This window comes from Trematomus bernacchii, unplaced genomic scaffold (assembly GCF_902827165.1).
Source record: "Trematomus bernacchii unplaced genomic scaffold, fTreBer1.1, whole genome shotgun sequence".
NCBI lineage: Eukaryota > Metazoa > Chordata > Actinopteri > Perciformes > Nototheniidae > Trematomus > Trematomus bernacchii.
The window spans coordinates 6066126-6082440 of NW_022987720.1; the positions used below are offsets into that span (position 1 = coordinate 6066126).

At 42.8% G+C, this 16315-nt stretch overlaps 1 protein-coding gene across 3 annotated transcripts; it reads right to left on the bottom strand.

Annotated features, from left to right (window-relative positions):
• Positions 1-320: 320 nt before the first annotated feature.
• prdm1c (PR domain containing 1c, with ZNF domain) lies at positions 321-8830 on the bottom strand. Of its 3 annotated transcripts, XM_034143307.1 has the most exons (8): positions 8615-8830; positions 6953-7210; positions 5458-5577; positions 4299-4551; positions 1937-2952; positions 1632-1760; positions 1117-1177; positions 634-977 (listed from the first exon to the last, which is right to left on the bottom strand). In XM_034143307.1, exons 1-8 carry the CDS (start codon positions 8639-8641, stop codon positions 868-870), a joined length of 1974 nt encoding a protein of 657 aa, XP_033999198.1. In that variant the 5' UTR covers positions 8642-8830; the 3' UTR covers positions 634-867. The 3 variants fall into 3 exon arrangements, with proteins under 3 accessions (XP_033999197.1, XP_033999199.1, XP_033999198.1); XM_034143306.1 differs by having other exon boundaries at positions 321-1177; positions 8615-8641; XM_034143308.1 differs by lacking the exons at positions 5458-5577; positions 6953-7210; positions 8615-8830 and adding an exon at positions 5339-5440 and having other exon boundaries at positions 321-1177.
• Between the last annotated feature and the right edge of the window lie 7485 nt (positions 8831-16315).

Here is a 16315-nt window from a genome sequence, read left to right on the forward strand (position 1 = left end):
AGCATGATGTTATTGATAGTAAAGATCATTTTGTCGTAGTTGTTTTTATCCAGGGTAAAGGGTTGGTACTTACTGGTCGTGAGTGTCCAAAGACTAACAGGATGTGTATCTACGTCACCACATCAGCACGGTACACACACAAAGGTAAGTATATGTTACATGAAACAAGTGAGGTTTCCTCTGCGTTTTCACTGTAACGCTTATCTCACTGACACTACATAGTCATGTACGTATACTAATTGTGTCCTTAAATAGGAGGCTTGAACACACACACAAACACGCAAGCAGAGACACACACGATATAAATAGAAACACTACAGTGAACTACAAACTTTGTTTATGCAAATATTTAGTCGTTCCATGAAGATACAAAAAAAGAATACAATACAAAAAAATTCACAAATCATTCATACATTTTAGATTAATGTTAAAAACTGAATAAATTAACAAAGAAGTATAAATCAGTCAGTGGTCCCAGGCCATGCTGGTAATGTCTTGATTCTCCACACGCTACAGCCTGTGTAGAGTATATATGCTAGGCAATCCATGATTGAGATAAGGCTTTACTTCAAATAGGGCAGTAACAGACAGCTGCTGAGTTGACCTGTAAGGATTATACGGCTGGATTAGCAAGGCAGTTTTAGGGCTCTGATGTGCAGCCTGACTCCAGCTTGATACTGGTTGGATGCAGAGGTAGAGGGCTGCCATGATGTGGCAGAACTGCAGATTTGTACATGCTCAGCTCGTCCTCCTCCTCTTCGTGGTGGCCAGAGGTACGAGACTCCATCTTCTTTATCAAGTCAAAAACATTTCCCTTGTCCATCTCGGCATCTGCAGCCATGGCCTCAAGCTGCTCTGCCGCCTCGCTCATGTCGAACCTCTCAATCTCCGCGTTGACTCGGTGTAGCTCCTCCGGGGAGTGTCTGTGGGAGGCCGAGGGGGAGAGAGGGCAGAAGCCTTGGAGGTGCACCTGGAGGCTGCAGTAGTGGAGATAGGCACAGGGGCAACAAGGACACCTGTGAGGTCGTTCACCAGTGTGGAGCCGTTTGTGGAGCTTTAGGTGTACGTATTGAGTAAAGCGGGCCGGGCAGAGCTTGCACAGGTACGGCCTCTCACCTGAGTGTAGCCGCTGATGGGTCTTTAAGTTGCTTGTGCTACTGAATCGCTTATGGCACACCTGTGGCCAAACAGAGAAAAGCAGAATAGGTTTCAAAATGTGTCCTAGTCATAGTATTTGATACTGTAATGTAGTCTAAATATTGTGGATAATTAATGGACATTAAAGGGAAAGTTATACATCATTTGTTGTAAATGTGGCTTTCAATGGGGGTTATGTAGTGAGCTATTTTGGACTTTAGACTAAGAAATAAACATTGTTAAAAGATAAAGTTATGTTTTACACTTAAATGTTTTTACAGATTGAAGAAACTTCAAGATCAAACATATTAATTTGTGGTCTTTATGCAGGCAGGCAGATTTTGTAACATATACAGAGACAAGCTTCTCCATGTTTCCTGTCTTTATACTAATTGACTGCTGGCGCCAACTATTATTTACCGTACAGACATGAGACTGGTATAAATCTTTCCCAAAATGTCAGACTATGTCTTTCATTTAAGATGTAATCATACCTTGCATTCATGAGGCTTCTCTCCAGTGTGAACCAGGTAGTGTTTCTGCAGGTGGGCCAGCTGTGTGAAGTTCTTATTGCAGGTCTGACACCTGAAGGGACGCTCCCCGCTGTGCACTCGCAGATGGACCTGAGGACACCATGTAAAAAATTTGTATTTACATTGATTTATTCTTTAAAACTCAACAAACCAGGGTGGCTATTCCATTTTAGTATTCTATGGACACTTATAACGATGTGCAACTCAATTTTTAGCCACTGTGTTAAGGCATTTTCCCAAACTTACTAATATGACGAGTTACTAACCTTAAGGTTGGACAGCTGCCCAAAGATTTTTCCACAGATGTTGCAATCATACCGGATCTTTCCATTCTGCCTGGTGAGGGGATATGACAGCGTCTTGTAGCCGATAATATGTCCTCCTCGTTTGATCTTCCTGAGGTCCATTGCATCCTCAGTTTGTCTCTGAGTGGCAGACGTGGGTTTGGAAGGGAGGCAGTCTGAAAAGGCAGCCATACCCACTGGTGGTGAACATCCTCCAGGCGCAAGAGATGGCAGTGCTCTGCGGAGGGAGGTGGCCATGGATGAGGCACTGGATGATGCAGGTAAACTGAGGTCTGCGTGAACATTACTGCTTGGAGATTGTCTGAAATCTCTGAGGTCATCTGAAGGGCACCTGAGGTAGTTTGTCCTTACGGTTATGAGGTCCTTGTTGTCTCTGTGCTCGCTGTTTTGTGAAAGAATGAGGTCTTGTTTGGTGTTGGATAGTGCAAGGGTCAAGTCTTTGTGTCCGTTAGCCAGAGAAGGGTGGATGTGTGCATAGCTGTCAAAAGGCAGCACATGAGATATGAAGTGATGTTTCATTTGGTCTCTGTAGAAGGGGAATGACTGAGGTAGAATGCTGTTAAGGCCGAGCGAGTAGTGAGGCAGTGGATAGGGGGAATGCCTCAGAGCAGGATGGACTCGATCAGGTAAAGAGGGCTTTTGGTAAGGTTTGGCTGTAACAGGGCTTTGACTGTGCTGAAGGGTGAAGTGCAAACTAGAGGGACCGCTAAGAACCGGTCTTTTTGCAGCTGGAGGGCTACAGGATGGCACAGGTGGTTGAGTCACATATCTTTGGCCATGGATGGATTCTGAGTGGGGCTGGATCGGGTATACAACACGGGGACACAGGGGAAAAACTGCTGAGAGGTTGGTCTGAGACAAGGGGCTACTCAGACGTCTGGGGCAGGCAGGCAGGGACTTGGAAGGCTCGTCTCGAAGGATTTCAGAGACACTGTGTCCTCGTTTCACTGTTGTCTTCTCCTGAGCTTGACTTGGTTCTGTGGGACAGAAGAATTGAGAAACGGCATCAGAAACAGGTGAAATAATTTCTAGAAGTTCAGCAACAGTAACCTCATTCAGCCCCCTGACATTAACTTGATAAATTACACAAGTTCCCATTGGTCTAAGTTTACGTTTTAAGCTGTGTCCAGTGTTTTTATAAGGTGTGTTTTTACAAGGTGTGTTGGCCTGTCTGTGAACTGTCTCCCAGACTTGCCCTGGCACTCTATGAAAGTGGACACCCCATGTGAAACAATAGGCATCTGATCAGGATACAGATAGCATGGAGTTAGTGGGTACAGTATGTTATTTACATTAGTGCTGGCCAGTATTTTCCATCACAAGCAGGACAGAATACACACAAGAAACTCTCTTTTTTCTCTGACTGATATACCAGATTTTCCCCAGACAAACATAATCCTAAAAATGCTTGAAAAGATACCCATCAAAACATAAACTGACTTATGAGTCATATTTATTTTTTCCACTAAAGTCTACACGAAAAATGAAAATCTAGATCCATATCTCTAACTTATCTGAACAAATCTTCCCAATTCCTACACAGGAAGTCACGAGGAGAGATTATGCTTGACTGACCTGCCCCAGATAAGACAAAGGGCACAAGCTGACAAACAGAGGAAGACAAAATACAGAAGTATGCATCCACATTTCACCTACCCTTGGACACAATTAACATCCACCCTCGCAAACACAGAGCAACCCTTATCTACTGTGTGCTCCCCCGTGTTACCCTCCCCCCTCTCCTGAGAGACCAGCTCTCTGCAAACAAACAGCCGACACTCAGTGAGATATCAATCTGTCAGCAGGTCGTCTTGTCAGGAAGTTCAAGTAGTCACTGGAGCGTTCCTACCCCTCTTCCTCCTTAAGAGCCAAATAAATAAGAGGAGTCGTGCCAGAATGCTGTCAGCACCTCAGGCAGCCTCTTGTGTGTGTGTCTGTGTGTACATGAGTATTTTGCTGTGTGTATGCAGTCTCTCTGCTAGTATGTGCACTCTTTTTGTGTGTGTGAATATAAGCCACATGCTTTGTGTGTAAAAGAGCTGCCAGCTGTGTTTCTATGTGAAGTTAAAAAGGGAAACTGAAACATTACCGTAAGTCCTAAAATTGGTCTCATCTTACACAGGTACTATGGCTATACCTGGAGACCCTCTCTGCTTTCAGGACTCTACTCTCCTCCTTTGTGTCCTGCTTTAACAAAAGGGCTGTGGGTGTGACTGAGTAACTTCTTAAACACAAAGAGTGTGTCAGTCGATCGAGCGCTTTGATTGGTAGCCGTGGGCACAGGAATGGTTCTTCTAAATGAACACTATTCACACACACTTACCAATACTGTCAATAGCCAGTCGACCCAGTGGAGGGTAGTTACAGCGCCGGGCGAATTCAGGACAGTACCACACCAGGAGCTCCTGGCCCGGCTGCAGGGGTGTGATGGTGTAGAAGTAGATGTTTAACCCGCTCTGGCATGCCACCAGGTTCTGCTCCTGCACAGAACAGGCTGGGTTGACGTAACGCATCCAATTGCTCTGCTCCTCGTTCAAACCATCCAGGATGTGGTGTAAATGCCCCTCTAAGAAGACCTAGAGTGTGAAACACAACAAGAGATAAGTTGGTTGATGGTGACATGCCCTGAATATGGTTAAGAAATGTTCTTTCAGCTGAGATAGGGGTGTGAAGTCGTAGGAACATCACTGTATGACTGGATTGTAGTATTGGGTGTACTATCTGGCCCATTCAAGACCTCACACTCGCCTTCGTTGTGAAGTATTGCTGACCTTTTAAGAAGCAATTTAAATTCAACTTCATTTCCCCTCTTTACAACGGTTCTTTATGCTATCTGCTCTTTGTTGCTGTGAGTCATGGCTGTAGTGCGAACACATTGTCTGGGTTATGGCTGTCGCAAGTTTTGGTTAGGGTTGCATGAATTCATGGTTGCTGACTCTAAACTGTAGAATTACACGGGCGCTTGTGTGTAATGGAAGATGTCCTGATGCTGCTGATTTGTAACATAACAGTTCTCAGGCTCAAAGCCACTTCCTTGCTTAGTCAGTGTGAGAGTTTATGAGTCTGGAGCTCGCGGACATGTGTACGGTGTATTTACTGGCAGTGATACCGAGAGAAGCGGAGTGAGAGGAGAACCGCTGCGTCACTGAAACCAAACAGCTGTGTGTGTGTGTGTGTGTGTGTGTGTGTGTGTGTGTGTGTGTGTGTGTGACCTCAGGCAGCCATGCAGAGAACTGGCAAACGCACATTTACACTGCATGCACATTTAACCTATTTGACCTAGCAGGATTGAAAGGGACTCAAGCAATGACAGAACAAGTGATACTTTCACAGGATGTCAGGCGTTTGACCACATCTGCTTACCCTCGCCGCGCCACAGCGACCACAACGTCTCCACATGGAGATGAAGGATGTGAACAGAAACAAGACAAATTTCACTTGCAAGCATTCAAACCCAGAAGACCCACTTGCAGCTCACTTACCCTCCAGAAGTACTTCCTGTCGGGATCTTTCGGTAGCGTTTCGTTGGTGTAGCTTTCCCCCACCAGAGGGCCAAAACGTGTTCCCTGAGGAATCAGCTCCTTACTGGTCACCCCAAGCACCTGTTCAACAAGAAGGACACACAATCGTCAAACAACAGAGTGGCTCACAAATTGAAGGCCAGGGCAAACCCCGGATGCTTCAAAACTTAATTAGAGGGATGTGATTCTTGGCAATAAAGTTATTTCTATCTGACTCAACACCCTGTGCTGGTTTCTTGGTAAATAATCAAAAAGGATCTGGTAAATTCACTGGAAAATTACTAGGAACAAAGCAATGTGTAGTTATTATTATACATTGGCTGTCAGGAAAACCCTTCCTAAGAGACAATAGTGAATGCTGCTGGTCTGTGACAGAATGTTTCCGTCTCTTCCCATGCTGAATATTTCATAAACCAATCGCCCACCTTATCTTTAGTTTCTCTACCATTAAAATTTCACCACCACTCTTGTTCTGCTACCTCCAGGTGTGAAACGCACCCCTCTGTCTCAAGCCTCCAGGGTGCGGAAAGGAGGATAAGGTGTCATGGGCACACCCTGACCAGTCTACGGCACGCTGATCCCCCACTCAAATCCCCTAAAGCAATGTAGGTAATGTAGTCCCTCTTTCATCTTGGAGCAATACTGGCATAGTGTATGTAGCAAGATCAACCACTACATGTTTAGCCATTGAGTTTATCTCGTGTTTGACCCTTGCTTTGTCAGACTGCTCCACTTGTGTCACAGATAACTGTAAAACGCATCCTGCTCTTTGGTGTCAACCAGACTCCAGACAGACCTTATTAGAAGGTCAAAGTGGTGTTACAGGTATTTAGCCGCATACGCTGAGGCTACTTCCTCTTATCTCGCCTGACAACCATCTTTCATCTGCAGAGGCTCAATCCTTATCTTGCGCAAGGAAACACAATATTTCCTTTTTTATGGATAGCCCATTGGGTTAACCTTCTATCATTCATTTACCTCTGTTATCTGCCATTTACTACCCAGTTAAACAAAACAAATGTTCCCCTTTAATAATTGCAACTTCCACACAACTAATCCAGAAGACTGGTCACATTGTTTTCCATTAGGTGGGCCTTGGTGCCATGCTCTGCTTTATGGTGTAATTGTGTGCTGGGACAAAGGGTTGGGAATCGGAGGTAGCTACTAATCATAGAGACCTCAGGCTGTGTGCTGAGGGGCTCGCCTTTCTTAAGCTTTGCCTCAACACAGAGCAGAGAGGAAAGGCTGAAATTAGACAACAACATGTCAAGTACTTCCCGGATGAGTGGATGGAAGGATGTTGGAGTGACGCAAGGAGTCGGCAGTTACTCAAAACATACTTGCTTACTACTTGTGTATATTAGGATTTTTTGCCTCTGCCGTGGTTTTTGTAAGAACTCCTTATCTAGGCAATTTGAATAACACACAGACAAGGAAAACATTATTTGCTGCCTACCTCTGTGGAGTTGTGGCAGCGCTTCAGGGCCAGGTTTCTGGGTAAAGATCTCTCGGCTCGTGTCTTGTTCTTGTTTTCGGACCCTTCCTCCAGAAGATGGTCCTTCACGATATATGTGCACTTCTCCTCAAAGTTTGCCTCGCTCCATGATGCCATGTCTGCGTCCTGTGTCTCTGGCATTGCTGTTGCGATGACCCCTGTGCTCTGCGGTGAGTTTTCTGATGTTAACATGGCTGTGGTGCACTGAGAGGAGGAGGCCTACAGAAAAGGAAAAGTGGGAGAAAATCTCGTCAAATGTCTCAAAAAGCAGATTATCTTGCAATGCGAATTATGCTAATGCTGACTAAAGACTCTTTCCTTTGACGTTTTATCTTTTATATTTCAATATAAGGAGAACAACACAGACAATTCAAACAACAGCCAAAGTACCCAGGGAATTCAAGTTTTGTATGGAGCTAAAATTAGATTACAAATTGTGAGATCTGACACAAGTCCCCAAGTCGGGGAGGAGAAGTGGTGGAGAATTCAACTTTTCCATCAACAGCTTCTACAGGACAAACAAACTTCAAAGTTGAACCTTCATGCCTGCTGCCCCATTGCCCCCACTGTCCCATACATCCTGTGACTCTCCAAAACCCCAACCCCTGGGCTATAAGGGAGGTTCCTGTGCACGTCAGCCCCGGAGCAGGAGCACTTTCACAAGGAAATCAGCGCTCCCAGTGAATCAAGCAGACTTCCTCTGAACTGACTGAGACTTGGCACTCAGCCAGGTCTAAAGTGTCTTTCTCTTTCTCTTACTGTCTATCGGTCCCTTCTCAGGAAGATTGTTGTCAGGCACCTCAGCTCTGACAAAGGTATACTTCCCCGACTGATGGGATAAACGATAAAATAGTGAAAGAGAAGAAGATAGAAGACTTGTGATTGAAAGACAATGCTCAGATTTGCCCTCTCTGAACTTCCTTTTCCAGGCTCATCAGTTTGTCTCAGTGATAGTCATAGATAAGGTCTGACCGACCAAACTCAGAATTGAAGTGGAAATGTTGGTATTTTGAATGCCATACAATTCCATAAACCTGCACTATTATTTACAAGCAAAGTCTTACTTTTTTTTGCTTAAATTAGGATTACATTTCCCCTTTTGATGTTGTTAAAAAAGTTGTGTTAATCAATCTAAAAACAATTTAAAGCTCACACAGTAATCTGGCATTGATATGCACTAATGGCACAAATGCTGCGATAACAAAATATCTCATCTTATTCTCATGGAGGGAAAAAAATGCAGATAGAAGTGCGAGAGATGAGATTTACGGACGACATTTCCCCCCCTATGTTTCTCTGAAGTGTGGTCACCACAGCTGACTAGAAATGACTGTCACAAGCGTGACAACTCACTCCGAAACCATCCAACCCAGTGACACAGCAGAAAATAAATTCTGAAAATCAAGACATGAGTCAAAGGAACACAGCTGTGTGGCTCGCAGGACAACATGTAACGGGTTGACTCTAGAAAGCACCTTACTTTGATATTATGTTACAAGGGACACCTTTGTAATGCAATAATAAATAAATAAGTTGCCAAGTTGAAAAATCACCCCAGTTCACACTGACACAAAATTAGAAGTAAGAAAATCTATTATACAGTTAATAAAGATTTGAACTTACTGTGAAGCCTTGAGAGGAGCCACACATAAGGCAGGCTGTCGGTGCCCTCCTTGAAAGCTTTAATGTGAGTGAGCAACCAGTGGCTGTCCTCGCTCTCTTGTCCTCTCTCTCTCTGTCAGCGTCTCTCACCCAACCTCAGTATCCTGTGTACCTGTGTGTGACTGGCCGTGCAACTGAACACTCAAGTGTGTGACTGTTGCTTCTGGGAGGAGGGAAGGTGTGTGTGTTTGAAATCAGAGAGAGAGAGAGAGATACACTCCCTTTTCCTCTTGTGCTCCCTCCCCCTCCTCCCCTTTGCCCCCAAGACTCCTCCTTGGAGGGTGTGTGTGTGTGTGTGTGTGTGTGTGTGTGTGTGTGTGTGTGTGTGTGTGTGTGTGTGTGTGTGTGTGTGTGTGTGTGTGTGTGTGTGTGTGTGTGTGTGTGTGTGTGTGTGTGTGTGTGTGTGTGTGTGTGTGTGTGTGTGTGTGTGTGTGTGTGTGTGTCACTCTCTTGCCCCGGGGCGTGAGGCTTTCTCCGGTGCACTGCGGTACACAGCTATGTCCGGATCAGACAAATACATCTTCATTTTCTGACAGACACCCGCTCCATCTTTTGGGTGATAAGAAGGCATACCTGTGTTGTGTTCATTAGTCAGGGACACAGCACAGAGGAAATGAGGTCATTCTGGTGCTTTGTTAAGTGTGAAACAAGGTTTGGAAATATCGATTGAGTCCAGTTCAAATAAGTTCAGCTAGAGCGTCATACAGTAGGAGATCTTGTTTGAATGCAGGGTTAAATGCTGCACACCATATTTTCACACCATAAACCACATAGAAATGACAACAGTTCCTGATCTGACACTTTCAAATTTAGAGCACAAATGTCTCATCCTACAACATTGTTTAGTGTGTTCTGCAACTGACGGCCATTACAAAATTGCTAAAATGAAGTTGGTTAAGAGACACTTATTGAATACAAGAAAATATAATATCCAACTTTTCATCACAGCAGCAGACTGAAATATGTCCATGTAGTCTATCAGTGTTGCCTGTTTGACTCACCTATACAGATATGTGCCTCGGAAGTCTTACCAGAGATGTGGAGCAGAATTACTAATGTGAAACTAATCACAATTCTTGATATTTATTTTATGTCTAACTATTACCTGGAACAAGTAATCTACCACAAAAAAGAAAAGAAAGGTGTCTCTTTAAAAAGCACATTTAAAAGAAAAAACGTTAATCTGCCCATTCTTTTTTCCTCAATTAAATTATTTGGTTGATGAAACATCACAATATCCTATAGTACAAGCTCATCAAAGCAGCACAATACTAAAGGTTCTCGATAAACTATTACGTATTGTCATAATAAATAATTGTTTACTACTGCTCAGAAAAGATGTGGACTCTTGGAGACACATAAAATAACTTTTCCTCGTGATATTTACTTATGATCATCCGTTTTTTTTATTTGAGAGATGTTTAACTCTTATCCAAATTAATTAATTTGGTATAAATCCTACATTTCAATAAGTGCATGTATCATAGTATATAATAAACAACCATTAATACCATTAAAAAAACACTAACGGAAACTGTGCCATCTCTTAAAATACAGATAAATGAATACTGTTGAGGTTGTGTTACTGGGTGCAAGCGGGGACATTTTTACCCTGAGTTTTCCCTTTCAGGAAACTTGTGTCCAGCTGTCCTTCTGTGCTGCTCTGTGGGGGTGAGATTCAGAATGTGTTGATACTTGTGCGATGCTGTTAGTTCGTATGTAGCCTGACTTTCACCCCGATCTGCTCCCCCCTTGTTCTCTTTTCCAAAAGCAACATTTAACTTGGCAAGCTGCCAGGCAGCCAGCCGAAGAATTGTCTGAATCTTCAGACTTGTTATCCACGCGTTTGACACGCGACATAGTGCAAACAACTTATCATTCATAGGTGCATTTGCAATGCACACTGTTCCCATTCACTTTCTCTTGTTGCATTGCCATGTGTCGAGTGGATTCTGTTGCTCATAGACTCTCCTTGGTTGGCTGTTTTGTCCTTCCTTTCATGCTTCCTGTCCCTCTCATCACACCTGACCAAGCTGCTAATTACGGCTGCTGACATGAGCCACCATGTAATTTAAAATCCACTTCTCTCTTGCTGTTCGGCTTTTTCTCTTTGCCTTCAGACATCTCATTCATCACCTTCTATTCACCTCTTCTCTCCTTCGCCCCTCCCCTTCCTCTGCCTCATTATCTGAAGCTTTTCTTTACTACATCTATTACTCATCTTCTGTGTGAGTAATTCCCATAACGATAACATGACCTTTTCTTATTAGTCGTGGAGCGGACTCTGAGCCGAGATTGCTCTCAGAATTCTGGTTTTGTGTGGGTGGATATTTTTGTGCGTGGCTCTATATAAGTAGGTAGTTGGCTTGGACTTCCAGATATTTTACATGACATTCTTAGAATGACAGGATGATGAACATATAACAAACATGAACTACCTAGAGGAAGTATATTTTACTATGTAGGACAAGAAAAACAAGATCACAGAATGAAAATGATAGAGACATTGAGACAATACGATTTGATAGGTTGCATTGTAGAAAGAGAAGGCAACACAGGATGTGCCGGCAACACCTATACTGTTGTTGAAAAGTAAAATGGCAGCACTCATAGATATATTCTGTATTTCTTCTAGCAGCTACGCACCAACATACTCACTCCTAGCGGGTCTCAAACCATACAAACTGTTTCAGTGTGACTTGTCCATCTTTGAGTCACCAGTCGTTGAGATGACTGTCTTTACTGATTGAACTGATTTTCTGATGTGGTGCGCACAGCATTTAATAACTGCATTCATTCATGTATTTAAATTATTTTGGTTAATCCATGTTCTACCCATCAACTCACTAACAACAAATATCAATGGCAGAAGGTACAATATGTAAAGATGTATAGTTTTTGTTATAGAAAATATGTGGTAGCTGTTGAATATGCTATACACAATAAACTATAAACAATAATTCCATATAGCTCCATTGCACTGAGGTGAAGAGATATCTTTTTTTTTAAAGGCAAATAAAACTGAAGCCACTAGTATGTTTAGAAAAAGTAAACATGTGTTTATGTATGTTTGCTCTGACGACAGCTTATAAGGAAGGGAACATTTGCATTTTACAGTTGACAGAGGACACTGTTAGTAGTTATCAATGAACCAGAACACAGAGAGCCTGCTTGCACACAGGCTGATGGTGCCTTTGGGGCCTCTGTAAATGCTGTAGGTGTCTTAAGCCCTATAATTTCCATGCTTGAGTCTGTACCTGCCTTGGGTCATTTCTCGCAGCAGGACTAAAGGGCGGCTCCTTCCCCTACACCCCCCCCGTGGATGAGGACAATGATCTCGACAGAAATGGCTGATGCAGAGCCCATTTTATAACCCATTACAGCTGAAATGTTTGACGCAGCCTCCAACTCTGCCTTTCTTAAAGTTTTATGGCTGACGCAAATGGAACTATTTCGCATTCTGTCCAAACTTTATGTCACAGTCTCTCATGCATGTTCCCCTCACTTTTCCCTGCCATGCTGTGCTATTATCAGCCTGTCAGCCCCCGTCAACCTCCCCTTCCATTTAATGTTACTTTAAGTGATTTCCTTTACCCTTCACTCTGTTCAGCTTGTGATGGAGAAATCACTCATACAGTCTTTTTTTGACATGACAGGAGCAATATGAACTTGATGAATATGTTTTGAACAGAAAAACAGTGACGTAACTTGTCTCTCTCCATCTTTTTATCTATCCTGTTTTCCACTTTAGGTGTGAATGTGAATAAATGTCAGCACGGCATCATAGCCACCACCCACCCTGTCTACCAACCGTCTTCCTTCAGCCGGTGGATGATCTCCTGTTGACAGGCCAAGGGTTATTATCATGGTTTCAGGTCTAAGAGGAATGCTACTGCACTTCACAACAGATGTCTTTTTAAATCCTCACAAAAACCACCCACAGAGATGAGGAGAAAACGCTATCACTGTACTCAGCTGACCCAGAGTGTAGACGTCTGTAACCTGCCAATGAAAGGTAATGTCCAACGCTTACACACATGGACCTAAAGAGACAACACTTGCACAGACGGTTTTCCAGGAGGCAAAAAGAGGATTTCCAAGAAATGATTAACATTTAAATGTCCAACCAGTATACTGCTAAGTTGACGCCAGCAAATAAAGTCAATTAAGTTACCATGGATATCGTTTTTTATACTTTAACTTCAATTTGAGTCGTACAACAACTGTTCGGCTCAGAGTGTGAGTGTACACATAATGTGAAAGCTGCAGGAAGGAAATCTACTTTTCATACAGAGCTGTCGGCTGTCAGGTTAAAAAAGTCTGCAGTCTGCAATCACCTTCCGATCTGGAACATTCTGTCATATGTCATTTCTGTTCCACAGTGTTCACAAACTTCGTTCTGGATCGACTGGACGAGCGGCTACTTATTAACACTGCTCTAGTAAAGGACAGTTCTTCAAGGCTATTCATGAAGGCCATTCATAGGAAAATCATCTGCATGTCACAATAACCACATGCATGGTAACTTCAATCAATACATTCTTGTTTTTCTTAGTTTGGCTTGATACAAATGTGACAAGCATGCAATGCACCACAGTAGTTTCACAAAACACGTACTAGCATTTTTTCAGTGCTTTCAGCCACATTTAAATAATCTTACACTATCTGAAGATTCAAATAACGTTTGAGAACAACTTGATTTTGCTTTTACATTCTGTTAGTTTTTCCTAGTCTTGCAAAACGTGTATATACATACAGCATAAATACATATTTAAGTTTCAATCAACCACCTATAAGCACACACCAAAAACACGTATTTATTTTGTAAGTGCATGAAATGGATTGGTGTCTTATCACCACTACCCTGTCTTGTGGTTTAGCAATAATGTCATCATACTGGGTATTTTATGTCAAGTGTTTCCTTTTTCCCACACTTGCTTTAAGTTCTAGCAGCCCTGTTTATCAGCCATATCAAGAGATTACTAACACTGGTTAAAAGGTTTTGTTCTTCCTTTAAGCTGGTCTTTACAAATACTGCTGGGACTTTGCACTTTAAGACTGCCCACCCAAAGAAGTCATAAAAATGTTGATCTAAAAATGCATGCAGGACTTGCCTAGATGCTTTTTATCAGCCCAACTTGTTCTAATAAATTTAAGCTGCAGCAGTACAGTCTGAAAACACAATGCCCTCAGTACAAAGAGGATTCCGTGCTGAACACCAATTTGACTGACTTCTTAAGGAGGAAGTGTCAGACCCCCAGGAGCCACACCTGACTGTTTTAAAAGGCACCGCGCATTGTTTTGTCTTCCTCCTGATTACTAAGGCAGGCTGTAATAATGACCAGCAGTGAGACGCACCATCCGGGAAGGATGCACACAAACTCTTACTCACACAAAAACACACTCTCTTGCATGTCCTTCAAAGCTTGAGTCCCCCAAAAAAACTGGCACTTTCAAGTATGATGACACTACAAGAATTTGGCACGTACAAAGTAGAAGTTTATAATTTTTTTATTATTTTGAAAATGTGTGTTTAAGTATCTGGTTCTGTTTCTCTGGCCGTTTTTCACCTAGCGGATTCAGCTCAGTCAGCCTTGGGTAGCTTGCCGTTCTCAGATTCCTGCCATATTTCTGGATGGACACTGAACAAACAGAGGTGAACCCGATCCATGCTGTCACAGTGTGGCAGTGTAGAGTTTCACACACACACACACACACACATACACACACACACACACACACACACACACACACACACACACACACACACACACACACACACACACACACACACACACACACACACACAGCACAAACTTCCTCCTTGATATCTCAAATAAAGACACAGAAAGAATGACATGCAATATGCTTGCGTATATTCTTATTCATGCATGCACATTCCTTACAGTCTGCGTCCTTATCTTTCTGCGAGTGTCACTGACCCACCCTGACGTGATTGTTACTGACATGCATCACCGTGTTCCTTAATTAAACCTCTTCAAAGTAAGAATGAAGGGAAACCTGTTCACAACATCATCATCATCATCGCTTTATCAATGAAGATACTTTTTGTTTCTCTATCAGCATCACGTAGACACATTCGTAGGCATACTTCAAATGTTCAAAAGGAATAGTTCAACATTTTGGGAATATGTTTTATTGGTTTCTTGCCAAGTTAGATGAGAAACAGCATCTACAGTAGCACATTTTTCTTATGTATTGGCTTCTTAAAAGTAATGCCTAAATACGCATATTCACTTTCTTGTCTTAGGGTACCATGTTACCGTCGGACAGAGCCAGGCTAGCTGACCTTTTAGATGGTTTTATGTTCACAGCTTATCTTTTTTTTCTCCCTAATCAAATGTCCAATGTATGTTTCCCTTGGTCAATGTGCTAAAATCCCCCAACTATTAGCTCACAGCCTACTGATGTCATACTTATGAAACCCACATGCTCGCATTTACCGACCAAACAGTTTTCTTGACGTTGTTGCCCAGGTTTAGATCAGAAGATTGATACCTCTCACATTATCTTGAGCAACAGATAGAGCTTAGTTTTGCGTAAATACTGGAATCAAGATAAATAGCTAGCTTGGCTCTGTCTAAAGGTAACATGGTTAGAGAGCAGTATCAAAATGTACAAGACTGTAACTTTGAGTTTTGGTATTGATGAATCAAACAATAAATCGGTGCGCTCAAAACGATCAGCTTTTAAACTTTCAGAGGAGCCAGGGTAAGCTTTCCCTCTGTTTCCAGTCTATTTGCTAAGCTAAGCTACACTAACTATCTCCTGGCTGCAGCCTCACATTTCAATTATGAGAGTGTATTAAGCTAAGAAATGTTGAATTATTCCTTCAATATATCTATATATGTTGCTTCTTTAGACCATGTGCTGTCCCCGTGCGATATTTACATTTCCTCATTGAGCAAGAGCACAATAGGAGCGCAATACAGTGTGCTTAAATGATTTGAGGCGTCTCCTCATGAATGGCCTCCATTATAAAAGGGGAACTTTACTACCACTCAGTGACAACATCAATGACATCACCAGGTGCCACTGTGTCTGTCTGCACGACCCAGTCAGTGTCTGACACTGTTACACACTCACGCACAGACGCACACTCTCTCTATTTAAGGACCAGTCAGACAGCACTGTCCTCCACCTGTCTCCAGTGTTACCTGCCCCAGTCATTAGCAGGGTCCCAGATCTCCACTGTAAGTGCACATGTCAACAGTGAAATTACAGGGCATTCACACACACATATTTGTTTTGCTTTTAAAAGGGTAATATCCATCTGCACGCAAGCAATACATTTATTTCCTCCTTCTCTTGTTCTTTTTCCCCCCCCCTACAAACCCAGAAATCAGAGCAGGTGAGGTTCAAAGAAACACCAGAGAAAAGGACATGAAGAGAGGAGATGTGTAGGGATGATGGACACATTGGTGCTGTGTGTTTGTGTAATGACAAGGAGAGACTCATGCTTTTCAGCCCTGTTTCTCTGGTCAGTGCGGACATCACCTGATTACAAAGCAGTGTCATTAGATCTAAGCTTTGTTCACCCACTTAGCTCGCTTTTGACTAACTAATTAAGACAAGAAAGTCTCTTCAGAAGTCTGAGGTGAGAGGCTGTGTCCTGAAATGCGACTGTTAGTCTTTGGCAAA